Source organism: Peromyscus californicus, unplaced genomic scaffold, assembly GCF_007827085.1.
Source record: "Peromyscus californicus insignis strain IS unplaced genomic scaffold, ASM782708v3 Scaffold_3__1_contigs__length_106647218, whole genome shotgun sequence".
In the NCBI taxonomy this organism is placed as follows: domain Eukaryota; kingdom Metazoa; phylum Chordata; class Mammalia; order Rodentia; family Cricetidae; genus Peromyscus; species Peromyscus californicus.
Window position 1 is genome coordinate 95,834,453 of NW_026294551.1, and position 19,553 is coordinate 95,854,005.

The 19,553-nt window shown below is 47.6% G+C and overlaps 1 protein-coding gene across 2 annotated transcripts in view; it reads right to left on the reverse strand.

The window, feature by feature from the left end:
* Positions 1-16,314, reverse strand: part of Adcy9 (adenylate cyclase 9) — a 133,095-nt gene extending 116,781 nt beyond the window's left edge. For both annotated transcript variants that reach the window (XM_052759249.1, XM_052759248.1), the window contains exons 1-2: positions 15,666-16,314; positions 13,747-15,482 (exon numbers count right to left, since the gene is read on the reverse strand). In XM_052759249.1, coding sequence (XP_052615209.1) covers positions 13,747-15,439 — 1,693 coding nt within the window. In that variant the 5' untranslated portion in view covers positions 15,440-15,482; positions 15,666-16,314. The remainder of the gene's footprint in view (positions 1-13,746; positions 15,483-15,665) is intronic.
* Positions 16,315-19,553: the final 3,239 nt, after the last annotated feature.

A 19,553-nucleotide genomic window follows, 5' to 3' on the forward strand; every position in this document is an offset into this window, starting at 1 on the left:
CAACGATTCTACTTGTATGAAAGAAATATCTGCAGGCTCTGCACCATCAGACACAGAGGCTGGGAGGCAGGCTGGGGGAGACTGGGAAGTGACAGCTAACGGGTAATAAAAATTCCAAGAACTGATTGTAGTAACAGTCCCACTGACTGAACTGGGCTGATGAGATGGTTCAGTGGGTAAAGTGTGTGCTGCCAAGTCTGACGGCCTAAATTCAATCCTGAGGATCTACATGGTAGGAGGAGAGAGGAGACTTGCACAAGCAGTCCTCTGACCTTAACATGCATGCTTTGGCACACATGCACCACACACACACACACACACACACACACACACACACACACACACAAATAAATAAGTACATGTAATTTAAAACCCATTTTATTGAATGCTTTACATAGGAAAATAGCATGCCATGTAAATTGTATCTCAAAAAAAAAATCTGATATGAAAAAGTCAATCAAAAAAGAGTTCACACAGCCAAGGCTGCTGAAGAGACAGCAACATTACAGCAAGGGGGAGCGCCTCCAAGGGAGGCATCAGAAACTCAATTGCTACTAAATAAAGTAACACCGTGGCCAGAGCTCGGAAAGCAAACATTTCCACTTGAACTCCCAGCTACGGTAAAGGGATGAGTTGACATCTTAGAACCATCATCTCTCAAAGCCCTTGTGATAAAAATTTCTCTCTTGAGCCAGAAAGAACAGTGTGCTAAGTCATTCCAGCTGAGAGATTCTCTGGGAAATGTGTGTAAAAGACGAGGAAATGCCTCTGAAGTATCTTGTTTGCATGGCAAGCCTAAGGTTCTTAATCTTCCAAGCTGACAGGAACCACCCCAGTCACTTTGGACCTCCGAGACTGTGACTCGGGCTGCCAGGCTCTGTGCACCTGCACTCTCAGGGCAGCTGGGGTCTCTCACCACTCTGGCCTCTGTGGAGGTTAAATCTGCCCGCAGGTCACGGGACACAGGTACTCAATGACAACACTGTGTCTCAAAACCAAATACAGCATTTTCCTCTTGCTACTTTATTTCACCGGCCCCGCAAACCACAGCAAATGTTACATTCCCTGCCAGGAGTGCCCTTGCTATTCCTTAGAAAGGATAAGAAACGCAAGAAGAGAAGGACAAGCTTTCAACCACGATAAACAAAGCAGAAGGGTGGTGCCCAGTGGCATGCTCAGGGCTCTCTGTTCCTTCCCTAGTACATTCTCTCCACTGCATGTGGGGGCAGGGGGATAAAATGTTCTACATCAGTGATTGAAGTGATGTAAAATATGCAGAAGAAAGCATGTAAAAATCTTTATAATATCCAGGCTGGGGACTCACAGGAGGACCAGCAAGTCTGACATAATGGCAGGCAGACTGGGGACAGACAGGAGAAGCAGGTAACTTAGGAATGGCACACTTGGTAAGGACCCTATTAATCCAATATTTGCCCATTCCTACTAATGAAAAACTTGTAAACACCATGACAACTAGTCTTCCGATCTCTGACATAATGTTCAGGTCAGAACTCACATACAGGCGAGGGAGAACTCATGTAAAGGTGGACCTGGTGGCATACACCTGTAACCCCAGAGCTCCTAAGGCAAGACAGGAAGCAGAGAGGGAAAATTCCCAGAAGCTCCCAGGTCACCCAGCCTTGTGCAGCAACCAACACAGAGATCCTGTCTCAAGGACCGACACCCAAGGCAGCCCTCTGACCTTCACATGTATTTCTACCTCCTTACTCGCCAGCCCAGCACCCTCACCTACTCCCCACACCACCCCCACTCCCACACACAAAGATTTTTTAAAAAGCACATCTTTTAAATAATCATATTCACTCCTCATTTCCTCCAAGCTATTTCAAAAGCAGTTCTCAAACTTTCAAAGCCAAGTGGGGGTCCTCATGGGATACTCGTGCTTTATGTAACAAATGTGATCCTGAAAACCCATGTGTAAATTTATACTTTTAGAATTCACCCTTACTTATATTTAAAGGCAGCAAAGAGTCCTCTATGAAGTTAAGAATCTCAAACACACCCCATAATTTAGTGGTTCTGTAAATCTGAGTTTCCTTATGCTAAATTTGTCTAAATGAGGGTTCCTGGTTTAAACAAATGGACAAAGGGGAAACCACTTCTCCATATTAAGAAAAGTACTATTTTCCAATCCTGAGAGAATCTCAGCTATTCCTAGAGGACAGTGGGGACCTTAAGGCACAGCCACTTCAAAGTTTACATTTTATAAACAAGAGAAATCTGAAAGCCAGGAAGACTGAGCAGGCGCGGGGCGAGCTCTGCCCAACATGCTAAAGTTAGGGTGGAGAAGCATCCTAACGTGGAAAGCTAATCTCCAAGAGCAAATCCATTTCACAAATGCGATTAATCCTGCAGCAATGCTCTCTCTCCAGAAGCACAGGTCCCTGTGTTCAAACATCTCCTTCACATGACAGAAGGAACAGCAGCGCCTAAGAAACATCTTCTCCTGGGGATAAGAACTCAGTTACACAGAGTCACAAACACAGAGCCACCCACACTTTTAAGCAGAGACACTTAACAGGGTAAAATTAACCAGATCAATATTACACAACAACATTTACTTAAAATGCCATAGCTTTCGTGACACAACACATTTTAATACCCATATACAAAAATATAAATCAGATGCCTGTGTGTGTTCTTCCTCTCTCTAGGCCAGATTGTTTAAAAAAAAAAAAATTTAATAGTATTAAATTAAATTAAAAATTCTGGAAATTATGTGCAGCAACTAACCTGTAGCTTCACTCCCTCAAAAAGGGGGTATGTGAGCAGGTGATGCTGGTTTTTCACGTATATAAATGACAAGAATTATCAAGAATATAAAATTATTCGAGATAAATCCACTTCTTGAAACCTCCATTCGAAAAAGCTTACAAATTGCCTGAGTGAACTAACCCTGCATTTTCCTCAGTTCCTAGTCCTGTGCTTTCCTGCCCCACAGCCCAGGCTGCTCCCCCGGCCTTCCAGGCCAGAAGCTGCCGCTCTGGTGCCCACGGCCTTCTTTCACATGCCCAGGCCATGTCCTGACTGGCTCTCCCTGCCATCGCCCATTCTAGTTCCTGTCAAGCCCCTATCCTCTGATGAAGATTAAACTCAGTAGCGGATACTGCTCCATATCAGACTACACCCCACAGCTACACAGGACAAACTGGAAGGCCGCAGAGGGCAACAGGCTTTGCTGGGAATGGCCGGGTAGTTGACTGAATAGAGGCTGCAGGTGGGTGATTGTTTGGGTTTGGTTCTTTTGTGATGAGGACTGAATCCAGGGCTTCCAAGATTTGCTAAGCACTCAACAGTGTCCACAATGTAGAGTGCAGAAGCTGGAGTAATATTTCCTCCACTAGACAGGAGCAAGGCGGAAGATGAGGACTAGTACCCAAGGCTGCCCTGTGACCTACACACACACACACACACACACACACACACACACACACGGGGGGGGGGGGTTGTTTTTATACAATTGTATTTACTTCACATTTTCTCTAAGACATTTAAAAAATGGTTCTCAAACTGTCAAAGCCAAGTAGGAGTCCCTTAGTGTTTGTGGGGTGGTAGGGAGACTGCTTCCAGGACCTCCACGGATACCAGAGTCCATTCATAAATTCTCCAATCCTGCAGATAAAAAGGCACAACATTTGCACAAAATATATGCATAGCCTCCTGTGTCCCGGTTGGCCCTAGATTACTAGCAATACCTGGTATGATGTAAGTGATATAGATATTATACTGTAGGTATATACAAGGTGTTATACTAGATTGTTTATGGAATACAGACAAGAAAGAAAGAAAAGACTGTACATATTCAGTACAGATACAATTTTTTTCTGAATATTTTGTATCTGATTAAATCCACAGATGTGCAGCCCAGGAGAGAGAAAGGGCTGAGTGTGACCACTGAGCGGCTACAATATGTCAACAGTGCTGAAACTGTGAAAAGCCCGTATCTGCAGCCGAGTGGAAAAACACCACCCACGAATAAGTAAGTCAAACACAAGAATGTCTGAGGGAAATGAGAGTACCCAGCACTCCTTCCCAGGAGGCACTGTTCAGAACAAGACTCCTAAGAAGGGAACTACTGGAGCTGCCTTCTGGAACCATCCACAGCTGTACTGAGTATACTCCTCAGTCTTCAAGCAGGTCCTTGACATCTTAGTGTAGGGATTTTCTTTTTACTGTTCTTTGCTGCTATTTATCTATAGTCACAGACACATGTCCTTCAGCAGACCTCAGTGGGAAGATACTGTGAAAATAAATGCCTCGTTGCTTCATAATTGCCAACTGCAGAAACGCAAACTAGAGCTTCCCAATAGCTGGGAGATGAACATGGCTTTCTTCTGTGGTTTATTTCTTCATGTAAACATGTATACGCTATTAATTTTCTTTTCAAAACAGGATAGGGTAAACTTTAGCTGTCTCTCTGTATAAACATATCAGAAAAACTGAATTAATGAGATTTCAATACCTATAATTTCTGTGCTACTTACAATGCTACTGAGAAGAAAATCTACCATAAACTACTGGGATTGGATGAAAAGGATATGGCATCCAAGCTGTGGGAGCCCCCGTGTGCTTAAGATGATACAGACTGGGTATGAAAATAGGGTATTCTGTAAGGAGGGACTAGAGAGGTGGCTCAGCAGTTAGGGGCTTGCTGTTCAAGAGGACCTGAAGTCAATTCCTAGCACCTGTCAGTTGACCTACAACTGCCTGTAATTCCAATACCAGGGGACTGACACCCTTTTCTGGATTCCACAGGCAATGAACTCACATGCACATATGCCCACACAGACACATATGCACACATATAGTTAAAAATAAAAATATTTCAGTTGGGCAGTGGTGGTGCACACCTTTAATCCCAGCACTCGGGAGCGTGGAGGCCCACAAAGGTTTCCTAGTGAGATCTGAGCTTGCTTTATCCAGCAGGGCTGCATTAGAGGATTGCTTGACCATGTGCATGGGTTCTAGGTGACTGGAAGGGTCTACACTTGGCTGAGCTAGGGGGAGGTCTTTTGCTCCACCCTTTGGCATCCCTATAAATAGCCCTTTAGAAGAGACAGGAGGGGCCTATGGATAATGATCCAGGCCCTCCCGAGGCTATCCTGTGTTTCTATCTGTTTCTCTCCCCTCTCTCCTTCTATCTAAATATATCTCACTTTTCCCTCCTCAAGAGTACCCTCTGGGGGGAAAAGTGGGAGCGGGTCTCCCACAGGGGAGACAGAGGCAGGCAGATCTGAGTTCAAGGCCAGCCTGGTCTACAGAGAGAGTTCCAGGACAGCCAGGGCTGCACAGAGAAACTCTGTCTTGAAAAACCAAAGTAAAGATACTTCAAAAAGAGAACTGTAATGGGATGCAATATTAAGTAATATAAATTCCAAGAGAAGTCTATATGGATTCGTGAAGGAAGCCATTGTTACCTTGAAAGGCTGTTAAGAAACGAACTGGGGCCTGGAGAGACGACTCGTAGGTTAAGAGCTCATACTGCTCTTCCAGAGGACCAGAGTTTGGTTCCCAGTGTAGGTACACAGGTAGCTTATAGCTGGGGATCCAACACCTCCGGCCTCTTCAGGCAAGCCCCCTTACACATGCACAATTAAAAATACTCTCTTCTTTTAAAAACCAAATTGACACAGGGATGGCAAGATGGCTCATTGGGTAAAAAGCACCTGCTGCACAAGCCTGAGGCCCTGGGTCCAACCCTGGGTCCCATGTTGAAAGAAAAGAACCAATCTCAAAAGATCATGGCCTCCACATTCCACATGTGCACAACGGTAGTACGAATGGGTGTGTATATACTCGCACACTCACACACACACACAGAATAAGTAAAATAAAAATTTTAAAAAGAACCAACCAAAAATAAAAAAGGGAAGGAATAAGGCCAATGAAATAAAAATCCTTTACACATGCATTACGGTGATATGATTTCACAGCAGCTGGGACAACGTGTAAAAATGCTGTGTGAACTGGAAAGAGGTAGAGAAAGGTAAGGTTGCTCAGGATGCTGCTGAATAAGAATCACCGCTTTCAATACCACCAGCTCGTGGACCTAGTCTCTGATGAGAGTTCCCGTGTGCCAAGTCCTTTCTAAGCACTTGACATGTACTTAACACTTAATCCCTACGACTCAATGAGGTGGGCACTCATGTTTTCTGATACATTCCTTTGGATTTAAGTGCTGGATTAACCACTTAGTAACTCTTTCTGGCTGCTTGAACATTACAAGTTACCAAGCCTCTCCCTACTTCAATCCCTCACTTACAAAATGGAGACAATAAAAGTCCCTCCTGCACAGCCTCGTTCATACTGTGTCATTGGCAAGTTCAGTGCACAGTTGTTGTGTGGCATTTGACGGGTGCCTCCTCACACATGCAGGTCACGTGCTCCAGGAAAGGACCGCAGTCTGTCTCTGGGGCTTTGTCTATGCCTCACCAATGGTAGGAACTCTTTCAATATTTAGTGAATAAATAAAAGAGTTTACAGTAGAATAACAGCTTTCGCTTAAACTTCAGCCATATCTCCAGGCTCGCAAAGCTGAGGCTTTTCCCATAATTCCTCAATGATCTAGGGCCACATCATTTTAAGTACCTCAAAGCTGTAGGGACTTGAAGCTGCCCAAAAACAATATTGCTGAGCTCCCAGGGGGTTCCACTGAGGAAGAGCCAAGCTCAGCAGCTACAGTGTAACCAGAGCAAGCTCTCAGGGGTTTGCAGTTTGGACACTTGCCCTTTTTAATTCACGAAACTGACAGAGTCACAGTCCCTGGTGTGTTCTGGGTTTCAGTGTTCACCAAACAGAGTATAGCCAGGAGAGGAGCCCTTCTGTGAGGACAAAACACCTGCCCCCGAGGGGGAAGTTTGGTTCTTGGTGACCGAATGGCCACTACCACTATGCAAACAAGTCACTACACTATCAGTGCTCCACTTGAATCGCCTCATCTGGTCCTCCGCTCTCGAGAGAGAACCTGTCAGAGGGTCTGTGCTCCCTGTGCACTGCAGAGCCCTAGGCAGCTTGTCTGGGTCTTGCAGGAAAGAAACACAGAACAGAGAAGAGAATCCAAGTGGGTCCGAAGCCAGGCACCTAACACTAAATCAGAGCACAGAGAGCGGGCACGCCAGACAACTGCAAGACAGCACGGACTTCCTCACAGAGTTTGAAGGAAAAGCAAAGCTGTGAACTAGAAAATGCCTGTCATGTCGGCAGCTTATTTCACATCTAAGACAATGTCTATTGGGCACTCTATACAAAGCGCTGTCTTGTTTTGTTTATTTCTTTGTGTGACAGGGTTTCATCTAACTCAGGCTGCCCGCAACTCATTATGTAACTGCAGCTGACCCTGAACTTCTGGTCCTGCTGCAGCTCCTGCATGCTGAGACTGCAGGGATGTCCCACCACACCTGCTTTCACACAGTGCTGGGTATCAAACCCATAATACCATGCACGGCAGACCGACACGGCTAGAGTGATCTTTTTTTTAATCACACAGCAGGGCATTTGTGAGTGAAGAACTATTTTCATACAGACAAAAAGCCTTATTTGTCCTTTCAGCCTGGTTGTGTCACAGTGTTACAACAGCTGAGGTGAGTAAAAAATGCTAATCCACCCACCACTTGAGAGGACAGGACCGAACCGTAATGTCGGGGCACTCCTCACCACCCCATGCTTGCAGAGGAAAAGAGTGTCACTGAAGAATGTCCTTGATGAAGCAGGGAAAATTAATGACTATTAAATCTCAGCCTTGAGTATGTGTCTTTTTAATAGTCTGTGTGATAAAATGGGGAGCATGCCTCCGCACTGTGTCCCACAGCAAGGCCCCCGGCTGTCAGGAGAGCCACTATGCAGCTAGGGGCTGAAAGCCTTCCTCAGGAACATCATCCGTACTTGACCTACAGACAAACTACAAACAAGCCTGAGTACTGGTAGGCTGTTGTCCCTTCAAGGCAATCAACAGTGTTTGCTGATAACGACAAAAGTTCAAACTCTGCAGTGAAAATGAGAATTTTAGAAAGCATATGCCAGCGACTGTCAAGTCAGCATCTCCCCAGTGTTTACACACTGTCCTGACATTAGCACTTAGACTATCTTCTTAACTGGAGAAACGGGCATTCTCCAAATGGCCAGTGCATGTCACTATAAAGTCATTCCTGAAAAGAAAATTCATTTAAAAACCCAGTAAAACATGCTGTGGCAGCATACAAAAGAAACTGACCACAAGGCCTTGGGCTCCATGTTGTCCCTAAGCTTTAAGAAACTCCTATTTGGGGCCAGGGGATGGTGGTGCACACCTTTAATCCCAGCACTCAGGAGGCAGAGGCAGGTAGTTCAAGGCCAGCCTGGTCCACAGAGTAAGTACCAGGACAGCCAGAGCTACACAGAGAAACCTTGTCTCAAAAAGTGCCCCCCACACACACAAGAAAAGAAACTCCTGTTTGTTAGTGTTGGCGAGAAGTCAAAGAAAATACCCACACAATGATCTCAATAAAATGCTCCTTCGCTTCCCAAGGACTGATCTGTGTAAGGACACGTGTGCTGTGTGTCCTTCACTGTCCAGGACCAGACGGCACACGGAGGCAGTCAAGACAACCCAGCTGACACACTCAAAAAAGGCTACAGTGGCGTGGCCGATTTCCACTATACAGAGGCTATAATTCTTCAAATTCACCTTTGATCAGCACAGACATTAAACAGACCTCCTCTTCTCACCAATTCTTTATGTCCGAAAACAGTTACTTTTTATATATGTTTTTGTTTTTATTAAAATGTTGTTTATATTAATGTGATGGTGTTGTGGGTTTATTATTTTGAAAGTATTTGTTTAAACTTCTCCATTTTAGTTCCTAATATGGTAAAAGAAAATCTATAGATAAACAGTGACTTCAATACTTTAGGAGTGTCCTGAGACCGAAAGCTTTGAGCTACCGGCTCACAGAGAGCCTCATAAGCCTAATTGTCCCGGGCCTCGGATTTTATTCACCTTGTTCTCAAATCTGTCCCGTTCCTCGGGTCTGCCGCCATTGGTACTGCCAGCATCAAGGAGAAAGCTGACATTCTCATCTATTCCAAGGGACTGGGTCTCCCCACTCAACTCAGTACGCAGGGTACCAGATACTCTAGGAGTAAAACACTATGAACGCTACAGTAAACACCCCGATTTCCAAAAGCAATTCAAGTCCAGCTCCCTTCACAAATGCCGAGTCTGGTTTAGGTATGGGGCAGCTTGTCGGCACAGCACACCAGATTCATCAGGAGAACACTATCAACTCAGCCTTCTCCAGTGTTCCCTGGGGAAGCCCGCCCCTTCCTCTGGCCCATCCTTCCCTCTGTGCAGGCCAGGCATCACTGAGACTGTGATGCTCAGCTCCTTCCAGTCTAGAGTTCACACGTCAGTTCCTTCCCCCTTGGAAACACACATCCCTTTATAAAGTCCCTTCCAGCGATGCTGGATCCTGTTGGAAAGGTCTTCAGGTGTCTCAGTGCAAACTGCACACGAAGGTCAAAGCCCAGTGGATGCAGCGCCACTCGGTCCCATTCTTTGTGGCCAACAGCTTCTCGCCACCACCAGAAAAGCAGACATGCAGATGAATGGTGAATGAGCAGACAAAACACCAAAACCACGCTCACCAACCAGCAGGCTTGCACCCACGTACCCATGCGTAGAAAAGTCAGCAGGGCTTTCTTTTTCCAGGATTAAGTAGACATGTGACACTGGCCAGTCAACAGAAACATGATTGTTAGGACACTTCTTTTTCATCTTCAACTTTCTTAGTGATTCTATCCTAAAATATTACCTTCTCTTCTTCTGCGTTCCACCAGGGATTCAGCAAACCTCGTTCTTCATTTCCTTGCCAGAAGTTAATCCACCCAAAAGCTTATCTTGAGAATTAACAGCTGTGTGCAACTTACTTGAAGCCACGTAATTTGGTCCCAAAGGGCCTGAAAAGGTTGTCATAGAAAAGAGCAGCACACGCTTGCAGTCCACACTTGCAAGGCTGAGGCAGAAGGACTGCAAAGTTTGAGCCAGCCTGGGGTATTAGTTCAAGGAGAACCTAGGCTACGTCACAAGGTCTCAAACAGCATCCACAGGGGCCGATCCACCGCTGGCTGTTGTCTCCTTTGCCAGCTATGAGGCCACATTTTCTGCCTCATCTTATCTAAGCCACTTGCTTCCTGAGAGGCTGTGTCTCAACGCGTCTGAGACACCCTACCCAAGAATGTAGATGGAGACTCTGAGTTTCTCACCCAGGTGCTCCACTGCCTAAATTTTGGCTGTGGAAACGTCTTTATCTATATGTCTAACAGTGCGATGGCAACCAGAAATTCTTTCTGCAAAAATTAAGCCTACCCATATGGGGAGGAGAAGGCAGCTGGGGGCACTTTCTTCTAAGTTTCTATTTCTGCCTCTACAACTCTGCATCTCCACAGGAAAAACCAGCACAGTGGATAACCATCCTCACTCTTTAGTCACAGCACACAGAAGGGCCAGGATCCCTCCAGCTTTGAGGTTTATCTCAGCACTACAGCAGGCCCACTCTTCCTGTAGCTCACATTTAGCTCCTTCTCCTTAGTTTTATAATTGCTGTCACTCTGTGGATTGTTTCCAAAATCTTGGGCTTCTCTATTAACTCCACCAGTGAAACGCCCGTTTGAAACTAGAAAGCCAATTATTCACTCAAAATCCAGGCTTCGTAAGATGAGAACAGGATTTGTTTTAACCCACTCTGTACCCTGCTGTAGCCCCAGAGCCTAGAACTGGGCACAGCGCAGACGATGATGAAAGGGTGAATGAGTCGGTCAGGGTTTCCAGATTTGCTTATAAACGAGATCCCTCATCCTCCACGCTCACCACACTGCAATGGCATCTCAACCCTTCCTCACTCCAGACAATCTCCTAGTCAGTTCCAGAAACATAACCGACCCATCCCAGCCTCCGACTAAGCCTGGCTTGGGGTCCCACCTGGTTATCTTACTACTACTCACACGCTATCTCTCCACTGACACTGCAGTTACCATCCCTCAGGCCTCCACCCCCTCACCGAGGATCTGCTCAAACAGCACATTAATCCCCAGGCTCTCCGCCTTCCAGGCTACAATCCCTAGAACTGAAAAAGTTTTCAGTTCAGATCACCTGGCCTTTCCCTAAGCCCCATTAGGGGATCCTTCCCACTTTGAGATTTTGGATCAAATCCAAACTCCTTAGGTCACCATTGCTGGGAGGTCACCAGGAAGTCCTGATGAACTGGGTCCAAAGCCCAAGCTACAGAAAAACACAGATGACTGCTTTTGCCCATACTATCTGCTCCGTACTCGGCTCTCTTCCTTTGCCCATCTGCAGAGCTGCACCTGATCTCAGGACTCATGAAATATGTGCCTCTCTCTAAAATGCCCCCCACTTACAGATCCACTCGGCAACAACTCTACCAACCAGGAGCTTGCCAAGGCCGGGGACTGTCACGGGTCCATGCTTGCATTCACAGTACCGGACATATAGAGGAGTGTTATAATCAGGAAAAAGAGAAAGAGGGGGGCAAAGAGGAAAAGAGAGGGAGAAAACGTGAATGTGAGGAAATAATGGGTCACCATTTCATGCAGATTCATCAGGTAGAAACAGGTCCCTGCCATGATGCTGCCATAATTCCAGAATAAGGAACAGGGGAGAAGGTGGCGGCTAACAGTTTCAAAAAGGGTGAGAGACTTGGACAGATGCATGCTATTGCTAGAGTCCTATCCACATGTTTTTCAAAATGAGCAGGGAAAAGCAAACAAATCAGTCTTGAGAAAATGGTTCAGGGAGGGTATACTGAATTTAAAAATCAGTAACAGTTCATTTAACCTTCCCTTTATTTTTTTTCCTTCCCTGTCCATTTTCAAACTTTTTATAAGTATATAATGTGCATTTGTTTTAAAGTTAAATTTACTAAATATACCCTATTTGAAACTTAAAATTCATTAAGTCCTCTAGAATTTTTTTGTATTTTTCTTGAGGGAGTTTCTTTGAGATTTTAATTTTAAATTAAAAATAAAAAACACCAATAAATTAACAAACGCTGATATTTCCAAAAATTCAACGACTTTGAAACTTAATAACTGAATACACTTAATAACTACACCCATTTTTATTTTTGAAGTCCAAATGATACATCACACAAAGTACACCTCACAAAACTGCTTTCATTATCCTCTGACCCAGCACATTGTATTGTTACATACACTGCAGTGCCGTCCCGCACCAGTCTGGAGATGCCAAAATGTCAAAGAGGGCTTACATCCCCTGATACCATGAAGCCCCAAAGCAGGTGCCACACTCTTAATCGGAAAGACACTTGTCACAGTGAGATCTTTCCAAGGAAACTCAAAACATCATCTGTGAGCTGGTCAACAACAACACTTAAATAACTCCAGACAAAGACAAAGAGAGTTCTCAGGTGAGAATTTTCCTACTGTGTCCATAAATTCTTTAACAACTAATGAAAACAATAAAGAAAGCTCAGGGGAAAGAAAACCCACCCTGGCCAGAGTACAAGTAAATAAATGACAGGGAGCTCAGGTCAGGAGAAAACGCCCACTGGACTCCCGGCAGTGCTGGACGGCAGACAGACGGCCGGACTAGGAAAACTCAGGCACTCTGATTTAAACCATCACTTCTCCTCCCAAGGTCCCTCTCCTGGGGCTTTTAATTGTGTAGTTATGCAGCATTTGAGCACCACAAAACACAATACAGCTTTAATGTAGCTTTTCAAAATCAAACTTAATTCTCTATACTTGCAAAATAAATGTTCCCTCAATCTTGAAGATTTATAGTAAAACATGGGAACTCTTTTAAATTGTGGGGAATGGAGTAAAGAAATGTAGCAGATTACTGAGAATCCTGGTTTGGGGTCCCATTAATTTATACACCCATTTCCAGATCTCAAAGACTTTTATCTTATATAAAAACAAGAAAATAAAGTAAGCTGCAGCCCAGCAAAAACACCAAGAACAGTAAGGACCCTGGAACTAAGGCCAAGCAGCCAGATGCAAACCTGAGGGAGCAGGGGAGACATAGAACTCCACTTCCAGACACCTGGCAGCTGTGTTCTGCAGTCTGGACTGTATACAGCAAGACAGATATCACAGTAACAACGCACTGAACGAAAGGTGAAAGACAGAAATAAAAACTTGAGAGGAGAGAGAGAGAGACTGAGACTGGCTGATTCAGGCCAAAGGCGGTGAGTACTGGCAGGTAAGTCTGTCTAATTTTCCAGTATCCTACAGAACAGAGTCAGCTTCCAACCCCGATTTTGACCATAAGCGAAGCAAGGCCTGGAGAGGGAAAAGGACTTGGGTTTCAGTTTTGTCAAAGGAGACAGGAAAACATCTGCATGGGATTTAAAGGCAATTTCTTTAAGTGCTAAAAAGGTCTAACTTGCAAAGGGCTCCAATATCCTCATATTCACTGGGCTTTCCACCAGAATTTCAGAGACATCAACAGCCAACTGGCGGGCGTGAGTTTTCAAAGTTCTCCTTCCTTCTAAGGTCTCATGTAGGTCAGCACTGTCCTGATCTCTGCAGTATGACTAGGTCTGCACCATCTGACTCACTAGAAAACGGGCATACTGACTCCCCCACAGTCAGGTGTTCTGAGACAGCCAACTGCCTCCAGACACTAGTGCTGGAAAGAGCCTTTTCAATTATTGTTATTACTATTAAATCCAAACAAGATGGGGTGTGGCAAAGAAATGCACATACCTTTCAACTGGTCGGCGACCACACTCTGGCCAAGGCGTTCGATAACTCTCCCATCTTCCATTTCATACCTGTCGTCTAAGTATTTTGCAGTGGCCTCAGATATGTGAACTTTGCCAGCCACTCCCAGCTGCTCCATGAGATTGGCCAAATTCACGTCATTGGACCACACATCGAATTTAAACCTCCTCATGCCTAGGATGCCACATAAGACAGTCCCTGTGTGAACCCCGACACGCATGTTCACCATCTCTTTCTTCTCCTGGCAGAACTGCTCGATGGCTTTTATCATGCCCAAGCCCATTTCAATGCAGCAGTAGGCATGGTCTGCCCGGGGCTCCGGACACCCGGCCACACAGTAGTAACAGTCTCCCAGAGTGCTGATCTTCTCACACTTGGTCTCCTCACACAACCGGTCGAAGCGACCAAACAGATCATTGAGGAGACCTACCAAGGCATGAGCGGATTTGTTGGCACTCATCTTGGTGAAGCCCACAATGTCTGCAAATAAAATACTGACCTCTTCAATCTGCTGCATCTTAAAAGGGCGGAATGCTATAGGCGCTTTCTGTATGGAGGACTTCTTCTTCCTGTTCTTGGGGCTGGAGGTGGTGTGCCTCTTGACAGAATTCTCACTCTCCTCATCCCCTTGTTTCATTAGGTCATCAGCTATGATTCTTGGCATCACAGAATGAATCATCCTCTCTTTGAGGGCTTTTTCTACTTCCAGATCTTTGCCGTGCATAATGGATTGCCCCACCTTGAGGAAGGTGCTCCTGGACCTCACCTGAGACATGACAAACAGATGGATCCCAATCGCGTGAATGCACACGTGGAGCAGGGCTCTGCTCAGCAGCTCCCAGTGCAGAGCCCCGGGTCCTGGCGAGGGGAAGCAGTCTTCATTTCGGAACTGATAGCCAAAGGTCTCGAAAAGGACAGAATAGGCTACCCCCAAAAACAAGCTCAGGTACAGAGGTAAGTGCATGACCGTGTAGAGCAGAAAGAGCACTTCAATACACATGGAGAAGCTCCCCACTTGAGATAAGCAAGTGTCCGCCACCTTGGCTGTGAGAGTTTGATTGGAGCTGTCAACACGTCCTGACAGAGGTGTCCAAACCTGAAACTGCGCAGCCAGGGTCAAGGCGAACACCAGCAGGGTGAGAGCCAGCGAGGTCCACGCATAATGCCGGGCGTACAGCTTGGTAAAAGTAAACAGGAAAAAGCCCACACACACCACCAGGAAGCACAGAGCCGGGACCACCATGACAATCACTTTGGCTCTCATGTGGACAGCGAAGTAGATGCTCCAGAGAAGGCAGGCGAAGCCCACATAGAAGAGTGCGTACCGGAAGCGGCGCTGGGTCTGTGGGAAGCAGCGCTCCAGACAGGCCTCCTCCAGGTTCACGGAGTCGAATTTGGGGTCCCACCAGCGGCTGGAGGCCCTCTCGAACAGCTGGGGCAGTTTCTTCTGCCTGCGCAGGCGACCCCCGCCGCCCATCCTTCGGGGAAGCCCCCCAGAGTCTCCCGAGCTGCTACAGCTGGAGGAGATGCTGTACTTGCAGTGCTTCGGGTGGGTGTTGGAGGACAGCTGCTTAGGGTTGATCTTGACCCTCACGCTGTTGCTGTCTCCGCTCGAGTCACAGCTCACCTCGGTGCTATGGTGATGCAGCAGCTGCTGGTGGGGTGAGGAAGCCATGTTGCCGAGCTCTTGGAACCTTTCCCGACCGGGTCAGGGGTACCTGCGGGCAGAACAGCAGAATTAGAGCGGCCTTACTACACACACTCCCGGAGGGCCACGCGACCTGTGCTTGTCGCGAGTGCGAGCTCCGGCGAGCCACTTGGGAAGGCACCATATGCTCCCAAAAACTGCCCATAAAGGCGAATAAAAGCGCCAAGGCGAGCCAGAACCGCTCGGGCCGTACCTGGTGCTCCCCGGGTTCCCGTGCCGCGGCGGTGCTGAGTCTTGGGTCCCGGGCGCGCTGCACTGCGCTCCCCCTCGGGCGCCGTCGCCCGCTGGTGGCCTCTACCCGCGCGCCTCCAACTGCGGCTCCAGAGGGAAGTTCAGACCTTGAGCGCTCCGGGCACCGGGAGCGGCTTTCGCAAAAACAACTCGGCCGGAGGCGAGCAGCGCTTCATCCTGCCGCAGAGGCGCCCGGTGCGTCAAAGCGCGCGGGCCGACCTGCGGCTCCTGCCGCGTCCCGTCCCCGCGCCGCTGACCACCAGCGGGCTGCCCTGGCCCGCGCCCCCGCCCGCGAGCTTGCGGAACCCGAGGGCTGCCCGTCTGAGCAGCCGCTCTAGCAGGGCCTGCTGCCCGCAGCCCAACGCGCCGCACCCCCGCCCAGGGCCGAGCTCGGGGCACTGCGCGGGCCCCTCCGAGGACGGCGGTGCGGGCTGCCGCAGAGCCCGACTCCCGCGACGCCGGCCGGCCCGCACGCCGCTCGCCCGCACGCCGCGCCCACGCCCCAGGGGCCCTGCCTGAGCTACAGATGCCGCTGCGGCTGCGCCCGCCGCCAGCCCTCCCGCAGCCGCTGCCTCATGTCGGAAGAGCAGCCGCCGCAGCCGCCGCCGCCACCATCTCCGGCCCCCTCCCCCTCCCGCTGTCACTGACAGACGCGCGCCCGCGCCGCCCCTCTCCCCGCCGCAGCGCGCACGCGCGGCCCGCGCACGCGCGGCCCGCGCACGCCACCGCTGGGTCCGGGCCACGCGCACAGGCAGCGCGCCGCGCCGCCCCGCCTAGGAGCGCGCGCCGGGCTCGGGGCTGCAGCGGGGCGGGGCGGACGCGCTCTGGGCCCCGCCCTCCGCCCCGGGCCGCTCCGCGCCTGGGCCGCCTGCTCCAGGCACCCGGCCTCCGCCTCCCTCCAAGGCCTTGGGTGCCTCCGACTACTTACCCCGTAGCTGGGTCTCCAGGTCCGCACAGGAAGCGTCTGAACGCAGTCTACCTTTTGGATACATCCAAGTTTTCAGCAACTGACCATGCTTAATTGTAACTCCCCTTCTGCCAGCAGCGAATGTGGGCTCCCAGTGGCGCTAGGCCCCTCTGAACTTGCCGGGGAGAGGGGGCGTGGAGAGGTGGCCATGGCCAACCAGACCGTGGTTGCCTCTCAAGAGGAGTGCCACTGAGAACCACCTTTTCCAACCCCTGGGGAAGTTTATCTTCTCACCTCTGAATACCTCTCATCATCCTTATGAACAACTGTTTTTCTCTCTCCACAAGGGAAACTAAAAGAAGTCAGCTTCCCACGAAAAAGTTCTACACTGGTCTGTGTAAACTCTGCCCCGAGTAAACACAATCTTATATTCCCTAGTCTCGCCCTGGCCCCCACACAGAACAGTGCTTTCCTGTCAATCACAGGGGACTTTTCCTTCCCTCCCTGACCTCCTCGGCCCATCCCAGAAGTCCGCACCAGTCTCACTGCGGAATTAGGAAATAGGAAAGTAAAATACGGACTATCCATATAATGGATTATTATTCGACTATAAAAATTAATGAATTATACTTGCTACAACCTCTGAAACATCCTGAGTAAAAGAAACCAAACACAAAAGGCCACATGTTGTATGACTGAATTAATGTGAAAAGTCTAGAACAAACAAGTCCACAGAGACAGGTGGTGGATGCCCGCGGTTGTATGAAAAACTGGATACTGACTCCACTACCAAGCCTGGGGTTTCCTTTGGGGTGATGAAAAAGTCTGGATCTAGTGGGAACACAACATCCTGAATTCCGTAGTGGTTACATGCTATGAATGTATCCTTTGAGTTGCTTTAACGATAAGTTAAAATTGCATAAATGATAGATTTTATACTGTGTATTGCACCACAATAAACAAATAGGAATTTTTAAAAGTAAATGTGTCGTTGCTGATATATTCCAGTCCAAAATGCAAAATCTCCACCTACTTATGAAGAAACATCTGAGGAAGGAACTCAATCTAAGACATACCCCACAACAAAATTGCTCAGTACCCTTCAACAGTGCCAGGGTCACAAAACACAGAGCCTAAGATATTGTCACAAGTTAGGAATGGTCACTAAGGGGAAAGGTAGGACAGGAAAAGACCGTAAGGAAGCAGCTTGTGAGATGTGCAGTTTATTCAGTGGCCTTCCGCTGCCCTGTGACTACCTAAGGCGTGCACACTAATGGAAGCTGGTTGTAGGCTACGAGGGAACTCACTAACATCTTCACAACTTTTGTCTAACTCTAAAATTATTTCAGAATAAAGGTAAAAATGAAAATGAAAGTTTATTGAGCATCAGATATGTGCCTTGTGTATCTGAGGTTTGGAAAACTGGAATACACAGCAAAAGCTAGCAGTAATAGTGGTCGGCTAACACTGACCTGAGTGTTGAAGTGTCTAGACCAATAGACACTTTCCATAGTCACCTATTTGTTCTTGACCACAACCCCCTGAGGAAGGTATTATTGTCTCTCATTTAGAGACATGAGATCAGGGACTCGAAAGTAACATACCCAAATTCTCACAAAGGGCAATAATAAGTTCGTATTTAAAACCAGACCTTTAGAGGTCAGGACACTCTTGAACGTCACTGTGACCCAGCTCGGGCACCGCCTATCTCCTCTCTCATCCCGCCTTGGTGAGAGGCCCTTGGAGACAGGTTCAACCATTTCCATTTTCTCCCTTAATACATTGCTGCACTCACTTCCTGGTCAACTTAAACCAGCGCTTCTCAACCTGTGGGTCGGATGACCCTTTCACAGGGGTCACATAAAACCATCGGAAAACACAGATACTTGCATTACGATTCATAACAGTACCGAAATTACAGTTATGAAGTAGCAACAAAATAATTGTATGGTTGGGTGTCACCTCAACATGAGGAACTGTGTAGTAAAGGGTCATAGCAGTAGGAAAGTTGAGAATCACTGCCTTAAACAATGGAGAAGTTCACCTGTCTGCACTTTTCCTTGCCTCCCACAAACCCTTTTAATCCACCCACCATTTGTGGCAACTTTCAGATTCCTAGATTCACTTGCCAGGTTGTTAGACGTGGGTAATGAGCATATTTGTGTCATTCCCTTCTCCCTGATAGGTTTCTGGAAGTCATGAGACTGCATTCCCTGCTGATGAAACTCCTGTTGAAACCTACAAGCTGCCAGAGATGTCCTGAGCTCCAGGCCAGGGTGTGAATCATTCTGTAAGCCCTTGTGGATGGGGGATATGGTACCAGCACTGTGCATCAAGCCCTGGAGTACAGTGATGTGCCATCCCAATTTTTAATAGGCCCTGGAAGGAAGATTGGGTTATGAAGATAGAATCAACTCTGCTTAGAGACAGATTGGATGTAACAGAGAGTTCTACAGAAAATATTAATCACATTATCATAATGCCAAAAACCTTGGGGACCCACAGAAGGGTCCATCTTCTCTACCTCCACAAAGTGCAAAGGCCTTCATACCCAGGACGTATGAGACAGATGTAATAGCTTTCTCCAAACAGCCAGCCCACAGTGCTACCAAATCCATAAGGCTCTTTCCATCTCAGATTCACTCAGAATGCTCGTTCTGACCCAGTATGGATCAGAATGTGTTTGTGCAAACTCTACAAACAGTTACAGAGGCCTGCCTGACTCAGCCTCTAATCCTCACTTTCTCTCATTCCCAAGTTTGACTGTAACTAGCAAGGGGGAGGTGTTTTGCTCCACCCCTTGGCATTGTTATAAATAGACCTTTGGCATAAAGTTCTGAGCCTGTTAGGATAAGGATCCAGGCCCACCCGAGTCCATCCTGTGCTTTCTAACTAAGTCTCTTATCCCTCATTCCTCAAGAGTTCCTGGGGTAAGTAAGTATG